Source organism: Mixophyes fleayi, chromosome 8, assembly GCF_038048845.1.
Source record: "Mixophyes fleayi isolate aMixFle1 chromosome 8, aMixFle1.hap1, whole genome shotgun sequence".
Classification (NCBI taxonomy): Eukaryota; Metazoa; Chordata; class Amphibia; order Anura; family Limnodynastidae; genus Mixophyes; species Mixophyes fleayi.
In genome coordinates this window covers 80,581,483-80,597,524 of record NC_134409.1, presented here as the reverse complement: position 1 = coordinate 80,597,524, position 16,042 = coordinate 80,581,483, and the positions used below count along the sequence as shown (strand labels likewise).

Here is a 16,042-nt window from a genome sequence, read left to right as displayed (position 1 = left end):
TATCTGTGCCCACTTTGCCACCTGATTTCATGCCCAAAACAGCGTTGGGCCAGGCAAAAGACAGATGTTTTATATGTAACTGACCACCCTGTGTTGATTCCCACTGTCAAATTGCTGCCCCAACGGCATTTAACACTTGCAAATCTGCAGCTACTTATTGAAAATGCTCAAAATGCTATCTGTGCCCACTTTGCCACCTGATTTCATGCCCAAAACAGCGTTGGGCCAGGCAAAAGACAGATGTTTTATATGTAACTGAAAACCCTGTGTTGATTCCCACTGTCAAATTGCTGGCCCAACGGCATTTAACAGTTGCAAATCTGCAGCTACTTATTCAAAATGCTATCTGTGCCCACTTTGCCACCTGATTGCATGCCCAAAACAGCGTTGGGCCAGGCAAAAAACAGATGTTTTATATGTAACTGACCACCCTGTGTTGATTCCCACTGTCAAATTGCTGGCCCAATGGCATTTAACACTTGCAAAACTGCAGCTACTTATTCAAAATGCTCAAAATGCTATCTGTGCTCACTATGCCACCTGATTTCATGCCCAAAACAGCGTTGGGCCAGGCAAAAGACAGATGTTTTATATGTAACTGACCACCCTGTGTTGATTGCCACTGTCAAATTGCTGGCCCAACGGCATTTAACACTTGCAAATCTGCAGCTACTTATTCAAAATGCTATCTGTGCCCACTTTGCCACCTGATTGCATGCCCAAAACAGCGTTGGGCCAGGCAAAAAACAGATGTTTTATATGTAACTGACCACCCTGTGTTGATTCCCACTGTCAGATTGCTGGCCCAATGGCATTTAACACTTGCAAAACTGCAGCTACTTATTCAAAATGCTCAAAATGCTATCTGTGCTCACTATGCCACCTGATTTCATGCCCAAAACAGCGTTGGGCCAGGCAAAAGACAGATGTTTTATATGTAACTGACCACCCTGTGTTGATTGCCACTGTCAAATTGCTGGCCCAACGGCATTTAACACTTGCAAATCTGCAGCTACTTATTCAAAATGCTATCTGTGCCCACTTTGCCACCTGATTGCATGCCCAAAACAGCGTTGGGCCAGGCAAAAGACAGATGTTTTATATGTAACTGACCACCCTGTGTTGATTCCCACTGTCAAATTGCTGGCCCAACGGCATTTAACACTTGCAAAACTGCAGCTACTTATTCAAAATGCTCAAAATGCTATCTGTGCCCACTTTGCCACCTGATTGCATGCCCAAAACAGCATTAGGCCAGGCAAAAGACAGATGTTTTATATGTAACTGACCACCCTGTGTTGATTCCCACTGTCAAATTGCTGGCCCAACGGCATTTAACACTTGCAAATCTGCAGCTACTTATTCAAAATGCTCAAAATGCTATCTGTGCCCACTTTGCCACCTGATTGCATGCCCAAAACAGCGTTGGGCCAGGCAAAAGACAGATGTTTTATATGTAACTGACCACCCTGTGTTGATTCCCACTGTCAAATTGCTGGCCCAACGGCATTTAACACTTGCAAATCTGCAGCTACTTATTCAAAATGCTCAAAATGCTATCTGTGCCCACTTTGCCACCTGATTTCATGCCCAAAACAGCGTTGGGCCAGGCAAAAGACAGATGTTTTATATGTAACTGACCACCCTGTGTTGATTCCCACTGTCAAATTGCTGGCCCAACGGCATTTAACACTTGCAAATCTGCAGCTACTTATTCAAAATGCTCCAAATGCTATCTGTGCCCACTTTGCCACCTGATTGCATGCCCAAAACAGCGTTGGGCCAGGCAAAAGACAGATGTTTTATATGTAACTGACCACCCTGTGTTGATTCCCACTGTCAAATTGCTGGCCCAACGGCATTTAACACTTGCAAATCTGCAGCTACTTATTCAAAATGCTCAAAATGCTATCTGTGCCCACTTTGCCACCTGATTGCATGCCCAAAACAGCGTTGGGCCAGGCAAAAGACAGATTTTTTATATGTAACTGACCACCCTGTGTTGATTCCCACTGTCAAATTGCTGGCCCAACGGCATTTAACACTTGCAAATCTGCAGCTACTTATTGAAAATGCTCAAAATGCTATCTGTGCCCACTTTGCCACCTGATTTCATGCCCAAAACAGCGTTGGGCCAGGCAAAAGACAGATGTTTTATATGTAACTGACCACCCTGTGTTGATTCCCACTGTCAAATTGCTGGCCCAACGGCATTTAACACTTGCAAATCTGCAGCTACTTATTGAAAATGCTCAAAATGCTATCTGTGCCCACTTTGCCACCTGATTTCATGCCCAAAACAGCGTTGGGCCAGGCAAAAGACAGATGTTTTATATGTAACTGACCACCCTGTGTTGATTCCCACTGTCAAATTGCTGGCCCAACGGCATTTAAGCCGTGAAAAACTGCAGCTACTTATTCAAAATGCTCAAAATGCTATCTGTGCCCACTTTGCCACCTGATTGCATGCCCAAAACGGCATTGGGCCAGGCAAAAGACAGATGTTTTATATGTAACTGAAAACCCTGTGTTGATTACCACTGTCAAATTGCTGGCCCAACGGCATTTAACAGTTGCAAATCTGCAGCTACTTATTCAAAATGCTATCTGTGCCCACTTTGCCCCCTGATTGCATGCCCAAAACAGCGTTGGGCCAGGCAAAAGACAGATGTTTTATATGTAACTGACCACCCTGTGTTGATTCCCACTGTCAAATTGCTGGCCCAACGGCATTTAACACTTGCAAAACTGCAGCTACTTATTCAAAATGCTCAAAATGCCATCTGTGCCCACTTTGCCACCTGATTGCATGCCCAAAACAGCGTTGGGCCAGGCAAAAGACAGATGTTTTACATGTAACTGACCACCATGTGTTGATTCCCACTGTCAAATTGCTGGCCCAATGGCATTTAACACTTGCAAATCTGCAGCTACTTATTCAAAATGCTCAAAATGCTATCTGTGCCCACTTTGCCACCTGATTTCATGCCCAAAACAGCGTTGGGCCAGGCAAAAGACAGATGTTTTATATGTAACTGACCACCCTGTGTTGATTCCCACTGTCAAATTGCTGGCCCAATGGCATTTAACACTTGCAAATCTGCAGCTACTTATTCAAAATGCTCAAAATGCCATCTGTGCCCACTTTGCCACCTGATTGCATGCCCAAAACAGCGTTGGGCCAGGCAAAAGACAGATGTTTTACATGTAACTGACCACCCTGTGTTGATTCCCACTGTCAAATTGCTGGCCCAATGGCATTTAACACTTGCAAATCTGCAGCTACTTATTCAAAATGCTCAAAATGCTATCTGTGCCCACTTTGCCACCTGATTTCATGCCCAAAACAGCATTGGGCCAGGCAAAAGACAGATGTTTTATATGTAACTGACCACCCTGTGTTGATTCCCACTTTCAAATTGCTGTCCCAACGGCATTTAAACCGTGAAAAACTGCAGCTACTTATTCAAAATGCTCAAAATGCTATCTCTGCCCACTTTGCCACCTGAATGCATGCCCAAAACGGCATTGGGCCAGGCAAAAGACAGATGTTTTATATGTAACTGACTACCCTGTGTTGATTCCCACTGTCAAATTGCTGGCCCAACGGCATTTAACACTTGCAAAACTGCAGCTACTTATTCAAAATGCTCAAAACGCTATCTGTGCCCACTTTGCCACCTGATTGCATGCCCAAAACAGCGTTGGGCCAGGCAAAAGACAGATGTTTTATATGTAACTGACCACCCTGTGTTGATTACCACTGTCAAATTGCTGGCCCAAAGGCATTTAACACTTGCAAATCTGCAGCTACTTATTGAAAATGCTCAAAATGCTATCTGTGCCCACTTTGCCACCTGATTGCATGCCCAAAACAGCATTGGGCCAGGCAAAAGACAGATGTTTTATATGTAACTGACCACCCTGTGTTGATTGCCACTGTCAAATTGCTGGCCCAACGGCATTTAACACTTGCAAAACTGCAGCTACTTATTCAAAATGCTCAAAATGCTATCTGTGCCCACTTTGCCACCTGATTTCATGCCCAAAACAGCGTTGGGCCAGGCAAAAGACAGATGTTTTATATGTAACTGACCACCCTGTGTTGATTCCCACTGTCAAATTGCTGGCCCAACGGCATTTAAGCCGTGAAAAACTGCAGCTACTTATTCAAAATGCTCAAAATGCTATCTGTGCCCACTTTGCCTCCTAATTGCATGCCCAAAACGGCATTGGGCCAGGCAAAAGACAGATGTTTTATATGTAACTGACCACCCTGTCTTGATTACCACTGTCAAATTGCTGGCCCAACGGCATTTAACACTTGCAAATCTGCAGCTACTTATTCAAAATGCTATCTGTGCCCACTTTGCCACCTGATTGCATGCCCAAAACAGCGTTGGGCCAGGCAAAAGACAGATGTTTTATATGTAACTGACCACCCTGTGTTGATTCCCACTGTCAAATTGCTGGCCCAACGGCATTTAACACTTGCAAAACTGCAGCTACTTATTCAAAATGCTCAAAATGCTATCTGTGCCCACTTTGCCACCTGATTGCATGCCCAAAACAGCGTTGGGCCAGGCAAAAGACAGATGTTTTATTTGTAACTGACCACCCTGTGTTGATTGCCACTGTCAAATTGCTGGCCCAACGGCATTTAACACTTGCAAATCTGCAGCTACTTATTCAAAATGATAAAATATGGTGACTTTACCCACTTTGCCCCCTGATTTCATGCCCATAACCATGTTGGGTCAGGCAAAATACTAATGCATTTTGTATAAGGGACCCCCTGTAGTGTTAATTTGATGTGAAATCAGTGATCCAAATTGATTTAATCCATTAAAAATAAGCTTTTCTAAATAAGAAGCTGGAGCAGGAATTAGAAACGAATGAGAAGCTGGCCGAATAAGAAGCTAACTTCAGCCTTGTTTATTAACCACATATTGGAATCTATACGTTTTACAATTTTCTATAGCCTAATTAACATGGCAAAACATTTATTGCAAAGCTTCTATATAAAACAACATGTATCATAAGACAAATAGTGTGTTCCTAAATAGATGAACATATATATGCGTATTATCTAGGATAAGTATACATTCGACAAGATAGAGAAAGGAAACATTAATCCATTTGGGATAAATACAACAAGATTGAAGGAAATAGCATCACCCCCTAAAAAGAGACGGAGAAAAACAGTAAATGTTCAATTTAAAAACCATTTAAGCTCAAATTCTGAGTCTAAACCATTTGGAGTTAATGTATTTAAATTATACATCCATGTCATTTCCAATTTAGCCAGTTAATTATTTAAATTTCTGTGTTTCCAATTAGACAATATAGCTTGGATCCCCAAAAATTAACAATACTTCTAGGTGAGCTTCCATGACATGATATACAGTGTAATGAAACTGAATGGGTTTCCTTTCCTTTCTTAATATTATATAGATGTTCAGATATTCGTATTTTGAGGCTTCTTGATGTTTTGCCTATATATAGCAAACCACATTGGCATTCTAAGGCATATATAACATTTTTGGTGTTACAAGTAATAAACTCATTTATTTTATATGTAGTTCACCTATGTGAGAACTCTTTGATGTTTGAAATACTGGTCTTAATCCTCTTACACCCCATACATACCCTACATCTATAGAACCCTTTAGTTTTAATAGGGCATTTAGGGGGATTTTCTCTTAGTGGGCCTCTAATCATTTTTTCTTTAAGAGTGGGGGGCTCTTTTAAACTTAAAGGGGGGTATTCAATTGTTAGCGAGTTTTGAAGTTCGAGCGCGTTAAGTCATTTTTTAGCTATTTTTCCTTTTTTTCGAGCACGGAAACTTCTCCCTCAATTGTATTGTTTTGGTTTTTTTTACCGAAACGGTGTTATCGCGCTCCAACCGTTTGTCAATGTTAAAGTATAGGCTGGATGTGAACGCTCAGCGGGAAAAGCTATTCAATTGTTTTTTAACGCTGAGTGTGAAAAAGTAAAATCTGCAGTTTCATCTCGCACCTCCTTGGTCTGCTCAAAGAAAAAAATTTTTTTTTTAGTTATTAAAAAAAGATATTAAACTGAAGATTAGGTGTAAAAGTTAATTAAAACAACCTGAAAACTTAAAAGAACTTTTTTAAAAATAAAATAACAGTATAAATAATAAATAATTTTTTCAAAGTTACCCCTTTAAAAAAATCCATCAGTGGTGCAGTCCTCTATTGTATTTAAACTTTTTTGTTGTTTTTTTTCATTCCAAACACTTGAGTGTACAGTTGTGGTGATCAGCTCTGTGGTGAACTGACTGTTGCCTCAGTGTTTTTTTTGTGCATACCAATCTTTCTGAGCATTTTCCAGTAGTGTTCGTTGGTGGATTATCCAGGATTTCCTAAAGATAAGTATCGTATTTGTGCTTGGTGTTGTCTGTCTGTAAAGTTTGCAGAATTAACATATAAATTAATCACTTACACCATTTTAATATCATATAAAAATAGTGCATCTCACAGGTCCATTAATCCCCTGCACAAACATTCATTTTCCCTACAATTTTTGTTAAAAATAGTTAAATACTTTAGTTTCAAATTCACCCCTTTTAATTATTGTCTCATTTCAATGGAGCCATTCGTGGACACAGTGTGGATGTACATGTATGCTGCATGTATGGAGGAGACTGCTTTGGATGAAATGCAAGGTGCTGCAAATGTGGGAGTGTCTGGAGAGAAAGTTGATGTTTGTTATGTGAATACGGGTATGGAAGAGGGAGAGGCTGTGGGAGAGAATGGTGGACAGGCAATGGCTGCATTGTCCAGTGTGGCAAGTAGGACTAGGATCCCCAGGCCGCGTCTGTACCGCAACAGGCGTTTGCTTGATGGATTGGCCGAGGACGAGGTGAGAAGACTATATCGCCTATCGTCCTCTGCAATTTACAATCTGTATGAGATTGTAAAACAGGACCTGGAACCTCGTTACCCTAGTAACCGTGCAGTCCCTGGACTTGCCAAACTGCTTGGTGTTTTGCATTTTCTTGCCTCAGGAACATTTCAGCCCACCTTGGCAGTTATTGCCGGGTATTCCCAGCCCACTTTTTCTAGGATCCTGTTCCAGGTCCTAAATGCCCTCAAAAAGCACACTGCAACATTTATTAATTTCCCGCAGTCTGCCAATGAGTGGCGTGAGTTCAAAGCTAAATTTTACGCTTTGTCTCAAATGCCCAATGTGCTGGGTGCAATTGATTGCACCCACATTGCCCTTACACCACCCCGTCGAATGGAAGAATGTTTTCGTAATCGAAAACACTTCCATTCCATCAATGTTCAGATGGTTTGTGATGCTAAGCAAAAAATCACTAATGTTGTTGTTGGTTTCCCAGGTTCATCCCATGACTCCTTCATCCTGCAACAGTCGTCCTTATTCAGGAATTTCGAAGCAAGATCCTTTCCAGATGTCTGGCTGCTTGGTAATTTTTTTTGTAATTTTTTTTTTTGTTAATTGTGTAGTACAAGTGTAGTTGTAAACCCTTTAAAAAATTTAATGATGTGTCACTGTTTTTAAAAATGCTTCTTTTTTTTTTTTTTTAAGGCGACGGTGGATATGGAAATCGTTCCTGGTTGCTGACTCCTTTAAGCAACCCTGTATCTTCCTCAGAAAAAAGGTACCAATCAGCACACATTCGTACCAGGGGTGTAATAGAAAGAACCTTTGGTGCACTTAAAAGCCGGTTCCGCTGTTTAGACCGGTCCGGCGGTGTGCTTTTATATTCACCCTCCAAAGTTTGCGATATAATTATTGGTTGCTGTATTCTTCACAATATTTGTATTGTAAACCAATTGGAGGTTGAAATTGATCCAGACATTAGTTTGGATTTGGACCTTTCTCCTGAGCTTGGTCAGATGGAGGAGTTTGCAACTCATGTTCGTCAACGTGTAATAGAAGATTTTTTTTCATGTAAGTATTACTTTTTTTACAACGGTTAAAATTGATGTGTGTATTTTATAAAAAAAATAATGTCCTTGTACTATTATATATACAGGAATGATGGCAAACTGTGTACCTGGCCCCAAAGGAGGATATAATCTAGCTTTTCAGAAAATGGGTAAGGAAGTGAAAAATAAAATCATGGTGAGTATAAAAATTTTTTTATACTTTAAAAAAATGTATTTGTTGTATTGCATTTATATGTAAGGGAGTGATGTGATTGGATTTGTCAATTGATAACTGAAATCTTTTGACAATATTGCTGACCCTTAATAATTTTTTTATGAAATGCAAATCAAATTTATTTTTCTTAATAGACTGATACTGACCTAATTTTCTTTTTTTCTAATAGATCTCCTAAAAACAAAGCAACATGGATCTTTTGGATATTGGACTGAAAAAAAATATGCAGAGAGAAGCAGTGTGGTGTCCATTTTTTTTTTTATTTTTTTTTCCTTTGACTATACACAATAAAATAAAAACGACTTATTCGAAAATGTATTCATATATACGGTAAGTTTCAAAAAGTGATCACTGCAGTACCTTTTTGAATAATCATCCAACAAAAGTGACTTTAGTCTTAAATATTGTTTCCTTTATTTTTTTGATATCAATAAACAATTTTTTATTTTTTTTACTTTTTTTTTTCGTGATAGGCACTATAGCAGGGGAAGAGAAACGCAGTTTGGGTCCCACTGTCATAATTACTAATCAACCACAGACTGTTCAGTGCTGCCCTTGATTCCTTAGTGAGTGCTGTCCCCTAAAAATTGTAGTTGGCCTCCCCCCCTAGGGACACCCAGCCCAGTGCTGATAGCACTACGGTTCTTCCTAATACCCCTGGCCAGGGGCTTATAAATGGGCATTTTGTTTTTATAAAAAAAAAAAAAAATTATTTATTTGAGGAACTACATGTCCCAGCCAGCAATGTTTGCCTAAATAGTGTGGCCATGCAGCTACTACTCTAACTACAAGCATCAGGATTCCCATGGCACCCAAAAGAGATTGATGCCACTTTGAGAACCAAAAGTGTCTTCATGCTCTTACACACATGGCTGGCTGGGATCTGTAGTTCCACAAATCAAATTGTTAAATAAAAGCACAACACCCTCATTACAACCACAAATCTTTATTAAAAATAATAAAACCCCAAGAAATACAATAAACACCCTCATGTACACCATATTCAAAAAAATAAGAAAAAAATTAGCATTGTTGAAATACTCTGTTGCAGCCTTTAGTAGAAAGACATGACTACTACCGTGTTCTGATGCAGATGTACATCTTCTGAACCTGTGAAAAGAGGCCAAAAAATGGAATAAAAAAATAAATAAAAATCACACCTAAATTTAAACTTAACCCTAGTGCTGCCGACCTACTGCTGTTTAATTAGAAAAACTCTGGAAAAATTGTGAAAGCGTAACCCATATTTTCAATGAAACAGCACTGGGCAAACCAGCCTGGGTGATTAGCACTATAGCAGGGGTAAGAATGCCATAATGATTAAACACCCACAGACTGTTCAGCGCTGAGCTGGATTCCCTAGGGAGTGTGTTCCCCTTTAAAAATGTAAATGAGCCACCCCCCTAGGGACACTCACCCCACTACTGATAGCACTAGGGCTCTTCCTACCACCCTGGGCTGTGGGTAGTAGGGTAATAAAGGAAGAATATTTGTGTAAAAAAGTAAAATAAAAACCATTTTATGTTGTGGAACTACAGGTCTCAGCCAGCATTGTTGCCCAAAATAGTGTGCCCACGCTGCTACCAGTATAAGTAAAAGCACCAGTGTACCCACAGCAGCCAGGGCATGTCAGCACTTGGCAAAGCACAAGTGGAAACATGCAGTGACACCCACGGCAGCCTGAGACCTGTAGTTCCACAAAACAAAATTTTTTGTTGGTTTTTTTTATATAAATATCTTTTTGTTGTAATGAGGGTGTTGTGATTTTATTTTACTATTTTGTTAAGTGGGTATGCTGGTGCTTGTACTTATACTAGTAGCAGCGTGGGGACAATAATTTGGCAAACATGGCTGCCTGGGACATGTAGTTCCACAAATCAGAATTTTTTTTGGTTTTTTTTCCCATACTAAATACACATTTATTACCCTACTACCCAGAGCCCCTGCCTAGTAGGAAGAGTCCTAGTGGTATCAGCACTGGCCTGGGTGTCAATAGTGGGGTGGCCCGCTTACATTTTTCAAGGGGAACACCCTTGTTAGCGAATCCAGGTCTATCAATGTCTCTCTATTTCACTCACTCTCTCTCTCTCTCTCTCTCTCTTTCTCTCTCTCTCTCTTTCTCGCTCTCTTTCACTATCACTCTCTCTTTTAACTGTCACTCTCCCTCTTTTTTTCTTAATATTGCTTTATCTCTCTCTATCTTTTCCTTTCACTATCACACTCTCTCACTCACTATTCCTCAGTGTCACTCTTGATTACTATTTAAATCCTTGCCAACAATTAATAATAGCATCTAATAGTATTTTAAAATGAACTTACAGCTCACAAGAGAAGAAGAGTGACTGAGGTACACGTCTCGGAACCTGTTGCTGATGTACAGCAAGGTAATGTTTATACAGATTTATTTTTTACTTTGGTCTTAGCAAACTTATTATTTAATGTGTAATTTTTTTTTCTCCTTTTTATATACCCATCTAGCACTCTCTCTTTATCTCGTACTCTCTCTCTCTCTCTCTCTCTCTCTCTCTCTCTCTATATATATATATATATATATATATATTATTATTATTATTATTATTAATAATTTTTATTTATAGGGTGCCACAAAGTATCCGTAGCGCCGTACAAGGACAAACAATGGCACAGTACAAGGTGAAACAGCACAGTACAAGTAACAGTAAGCACTATAACTCTGGGGGCTCAGGCACAGCATGAAAGAGAGGGAGGGAGGGGAAAAGTGAGTATAGGCAGGTAACTATGGCCCAAGAGGGTGGGCATGGATGACAGGTTGAGAGTCACTGAGGGGAGCGGAGAGAAGCGAGAGGAGACAGAGGGCAGAGGGACTGAGAGGAGGTGAGCTGAGTAGCTGGAGAGCGCAGTTAAAAGTGATGGAAACAGAAGGTAGGAGAGCCCTGCTCAAAGGAGCGAACAATCTAAAGGGAGGGGAAGACAGACAGACACATGGATGAGACGGAGAGACGGGAGAAACGGAGACAGAGTCGAGGAAGGGGGAGAAGGGAAGAAGGGATGAGAAAGAGAGGTAGCCGACCGGTGGGAGTTTAGGCATGAGACTGGAAGGCTTTAAGGAAAAGGTGGGTTTTTAATGTTCGTTTGAAAGAGGACAGATTAGGGGACGTTCTGATGGAGCGGGGGAGCTTGTTCCAATGGAGGGGAGCGGCGCGGGAGAAGTCTTGGATACGTGCGTGAGAGGAGGTAATCAGAGGGGAAGAGAGGCGACGATCGTTGAACGATCGCAGTGAGCGGGAGGGAGTGTGAATAGAGATAAGGTTAGAGATGTAGGGAGCAGTGGAGTTGGCGAGGGCCTTGTAAGTCAGAATGAGGAGCTTGAAAAGGATTCTGTAGGGGAAGGGGAGCCAGTGAAGGGCTTGGTAGAGTGGGGATACAGAGGTGGAACGGCGAGAGAGGAAAATAAGCCTAGCAGCGGTGTTAAGTACAGATCTAAGGGGAGCGAGATGAGAGAGGGGGAGGCCGATAAGGAGAAGGTTGCAGTAGTCCAAGCGGGAGATAATCAGAGAGTGGACGAGAGATTTGGTGGCATCCTGGGAGAGGAAGGGCCGAATGCGGGCAATGTTGCGAAGCTGGAAATGGAAGGATTTGGCGAGAGAGGGAATGTGAGAGGCAAAGGAGAGAGAGGAGTCGAGGATGACACCTAGGCAGCGGAGTTCGGGAACAGGGGAGATAGATGAGTTGTCAACAGTGACGGAGAGGTCAGAGGGGAAGAAGATACGAGAGGGAGGAAAGACAATGAGTTCAGTTTTAGCAAGATTGAGTTTAAGAAATCTAGAGGACATCCAGGAGGAGATGGCAGAGAGACATGCGGATACCTTGGAGAGAAGGGATGGAGAGAGATCAGGAGAGGGAAGGTACAGTTGAGTGTCATCAGCATAAAGGTGGTACTTCAGGCCGAAGGAGCTGATGAGTGCACCCAGAGAAGAGGTGTATAGTGAGAATAGTAAGGGTCCAAGGACAGAGCCCCGAGGGACCCCGACTGGAAGGGAGGAAGAGGGGGAGAGAGAATCAGAGGTGGAAACAGAGAAGGAACGGTCGGCAAGGTAAGAGGTGAACCAGGAGAGGACGGTACCGGAGAGGCCAATGGACTGAAGGGTGTGAAGCAGGAGGGGGTGGTCAACGGTGTCAAAGGCCGCTGAGAGGTCGAGGAGAATCAGGAGGGAGTAGTGGCCCATGGCTTTAGCCGAGAGGAGATCGTTCGTAACTTGAGCCAGGGCAGTTTCAGTGGAATGGAGGGGGCGGAAGCCTGATTGGAAAGGGTCAAGGAGGGAGTGTTCAGAGAGGTAGGTGGAGAGACGGTTGCAGACAAGTTCATGTCTTCTCCTTTGTGCTGCATCTTGTTCTGCAAAATTGTAAAAAAAAAAATAGAATTTTGTACAAATTTAATTGACATCATTACTTTTATAGACAATTATACATACCTCGTGGCTGGAAGGTGGATGGATCAAGGGTGTCCACTGTCCCTTCCACTCCTTCCACAAGATCATCACTGAGAATTTGCCGCATCTTCTTCTCCCAAGGCTTAAATTTTAGGCGCAGTGGCTTGCCACCACCGGTTCCCCTAGAATGACGGGCAACGGCTGCCATCTTTGCCTTCGTGGTGCGCTTGCAGTCCCGAAAGCGTTTCATGCAAACCGCAACTGATCGGACTCGAACAACTACTGCGGACACAGCAGAGGCAATCTGGGACCAAATCTTCTGCTTATGCTTGAAGGACGCCTTCAGCGATTGGGCACCCTTCAGTGTCTCGTAATGTTGCAGTACCCCAGCAACAAGGACTTCATTCTCCTCAAGTGTGAAGCACCTGGATCGTGTTACAGATGGTCCTTCTTCATCATCAGATCCACTCTCTGTAAGATGTTGCTGCTGGGTGCTTGTGCTGGCTTGCACGCTGCTCACAAACTGCTGCCGCCTTCTTTCTTCTTGGCGCTCCTCAGGTCGGTCTCTCCATTCATCGCCACTGCTGACAATTTCTTCTTGGGTTCCCTGTGTAGAAGAAGAAGAAGAATCCCTACGCTCCCTAGACATGGCTACTCTAATAAATTTTCTTTGCAAAAATAAATAAAAACTATTGACTATTTAACAACACTTGCCTAAGGTTACAGTACAATATCCTACTATATTACACTAGTAATAACAATTAATTAAACTACACAAGTACTTGACTAAAAAAAAAAATTCAGTTGTATTAAAAATAAATTATAATATAATTTTTAAGGGACCAAACTAGGCTAAATACAATCTATGTAAACTACAGAAAACTAAATGATAACTAATTAAATTTATTGAAGGGAAAAAGGACAATAATACAATTGTAGAAATACAGGAAAAAAATAATGTAACTCTAGATAAAAATATATGCAGTTGTATTTTAACTAAATTATATTATAATTTTTAAGGGACAAAACTATGTGCAATACAATCTATGTAGACTGCAAAGAAGTAAATGCAAACTAATTCAATTTTTATCCTAAAAAAAGACAAAACTGCAATTGCTTAAATACAGGAAAAAGAAAAAAACATTTTTTAAAATGTGTGTGTATGTAAATGTATATATATATATATATATATATATATATATATATATATATATATATATATATAAAAGGAGATATGTGTGTGTGTGGTGGGTGCAATTAAATAAGTGTGGTATGTCTGTAGTATATTCTTGTGTGTATTTGCCTGTATTGTAAAAAATATATATATTTTCAAATAATGTAATTTTTTATAAAAAATAGTGTGTATAGTGCAGTGTAGAGTCAACTCACTAATCCAATTTCGAAGATTAGAGCAATGGAGAGCAGTCAGGAGTCACAAGCCACAGCAGTCACCAACCAAGTCAGCCAACAGCTATCAGCAAATGACAGTTTGCTGTTGGCTGCATTATTTTTTCATACTGAGCTGCCTGCGTAAAACACTCCCCTTAGATTTCAAACTCGCTAGGACCAATAGTAGAGCGCGAGGCGGAGGATGCAAAAAAACATTTGCATTGAGCGAGTTTGTTTTTAAAACGAGCGCTCCAACGGAAATAAACGAGCGCGGATTTTTTTTTATTTTTCGAGCACGAAATTTTATCGCGTCTCACTAACAATTGAATACCCCCCAAAGGATGGTTTTTCAGGGAGTATTTTGTGTAAAATGGGGTCTTTGTGTAACAGATTCCAATGTCCATACTGTGTGGTAATTGCTAACTCCATTTTATCTTGAATATAATGTTTCTCTTTACTAGTATCTTTTTTATTGGCAAGTCTTGTCTTTCGATCTCCTTTACCTTATCCCTTGCTTTTTTAAATTCTTCCACTGTATACCCTTTTTCTCTAAAGTCTTCTTCCAGTTTATCCAACTGTTTCTCTAAGATTTTTTCATCAGAGCAATTTCTTTTGACTCTTAGAAACTAGCTATACGTAACTCCTTTAAGCCATCTATTGTGATGTTTGCTATTCCTCAATAAATAAGAGTTGACATCTGTTGCCTTACTATATCCTTTAGTTTTTATCATTCCTTCTTCGATGTACACACTGACATCCAAGAAATCAACTGACTCATTACTTCTAGAGAATGTAAACACAATATCATTCTTATTTCTTATTTTCATTAATATATTGACAAAATGTCTCCAAGGATGGCAGGTCTCCTTTCTAAACAAAGAAAACATCATCAATATAATGATACCAGGACACCAGGTTTGCCCCAAAGGGGTTATCCACTCCTATAAATAGATTTTCCCAGTTGGCCCAAAAAAGATTGGCAGAACTTGGGGCAAACCTGGTGCCCATCGCCGTTTCTGTTCGCTGAAGCAGGGGCGGATTGGTCATAGGCACTACCGGGAATTTTACCGGTAGGCCGATGACCGAATGAGGCCGCCTGACATATTTTTTTTTTTTGTAATGCATACTTTTTTCTTTTTTAAACAGGGAAGATGGCTGGCCCCTTTCCCCGGGACCAGCCACCTTCCTTCTAGTGGCCGCGTATCTGTCCCTCCATCCCCCTCTGCGTGGCCTATTCTGTAACAGCTAAAAAGTATCAGATGGGATGTGCACCATGTGACAGGTGCCGTCCCATGTGAGCAGAGCAGAAAGAGCGGCTGGAAGCGGATGACAGGTAAGTGTGCAGTGGGGGGGCGCTGGTAAAAGGTGTGTGTGTGAAGGGGGGGCGCTGGTACCAGTACAGTGTGTGTGAAGGGGGGGGCGCTGATAACAGTACAATGTTTGTAAAGGGGAGGCGCTAGTAACAGGTGTGTGTGTGAAGGGGGGCGCTGATAACAGTACAGTGTGTGTGAAGGAGGGGCGCTGATAACAGTAGTGTGTGTGTGAAGGGGGGGCGCTGGTAACAGTACAGTGTGTGTGAAGGGGGGGCGTTGATAGCAGTACAGTGTGTGTGAAGGGGGGGCGCTGATAACAGTACAGTGTGTGTGTGAAGGGGGGCGCTGGTAACAGTACATTGTGTGTAAAGGGGGGCATTAGTAACAGTTCAGTGTGTGTGAAGGGGGGGCGCTGGTAACAGTACAGTGTGTGTGAAGGGGGGCGCTGATAACAGTACAGTGTGTGTGAAGGGGGGGGTGCTGATAACAGTACAATGTTTCTAAAGGGGAGGCGCTGGTAACAGGTGTGTGTGTGAAGGGGGGGCGCTGATAACTGTACAGTGTGTGTGAAGGGGGGGGCGCTGGTAACAGTACAGTGTGTGTGAAGGGGGGGCGCTGATAGCAGTACAGTGTGTGTGAAGGGGGGGCGCTGATAACAGTACAATGTGTGTGAAGGGGGGGCGCTGGTAACAGTACAGTGTGTGTGAAGGAGGGGCGCTGGTAACAGTACAGTGTGTGTGAAGGTGGGGCACTGGTAACAGTACAGTGTGTGTGAAG

At 41.8% G+C, this 16,042-nt stretch overlaps 1 protein-coding gene and 1 long non-coding RNA gene across 2 annotated transcripts; one reads left to right on the top strand and one right to left on the bottom strand.

Moving 5' to 3' along the window:
• Positions 1 to 7,830: 7,830 nt before the first annotated feature.
• On the top strand, positions 7,831 to 8,440 carry LOC142100110 (uncharacterized). The gene is made up of 3 exons (XR_012678708.1): positions 7,831 to 7,941; positions 8,027 to 8,089; positions 8,324 to 8,440. It is a non-coding gene; the product is annotated as an uncharacterized LOC142100110 (long non-coding RNA).
• A 768-nt stretch (positions 8,441 to 9,208) lies between these two features.
• LOC142100249 (uncharacterized) lies at positions 9,209 to 13,299 on the bottom strand. The gene is made up of 3 exons (XM_075184180.1): positions 12,606 to 13,299; positions 12,482 to 12,526; positions 9,209 to 9,264 (listed from the first exon to the last, which is right to left on the bottom strand). The coding sequence occupies exons 1-3, from the start codon at positions 13,210 to 13,212 to the stop codon at positions 9,209 to 9,211; spliced, it is 708 nt and encodes a 235-aa protein (XP_075040281.1). The 5' UTR covers positions 13,213 to 13,299.
• Between the last annotated feature and the right edge of the window lie 2,743 nt (positions 13,300 to 16,042).

Excerpts from the sequence above, each read along its gene's own strand:
- LOC142100249 (XM_075184180.1), bottom strand. The coding sequence starts at position 13,212 with ATGTCTAGGGAGCGTAGGGATTCTTCTTCTTCTTCTACACAGGGAACC. Across the intron at positions 12,527-12,605 it reads ATCCACCTTCCAGCCACGAG|AACAAGATGCAGCACAAAGG; the intron begins GTATGTATAATT and ends ACAATTTTGCAG. Across the intron at positions 9,265-12,481 it reads ACATGAACTTGTCTGCAACC|GTTCAGAAGATGTACATCTG; the intron begins GTCTCTCCACCT and ends CTCTTTTCACAG.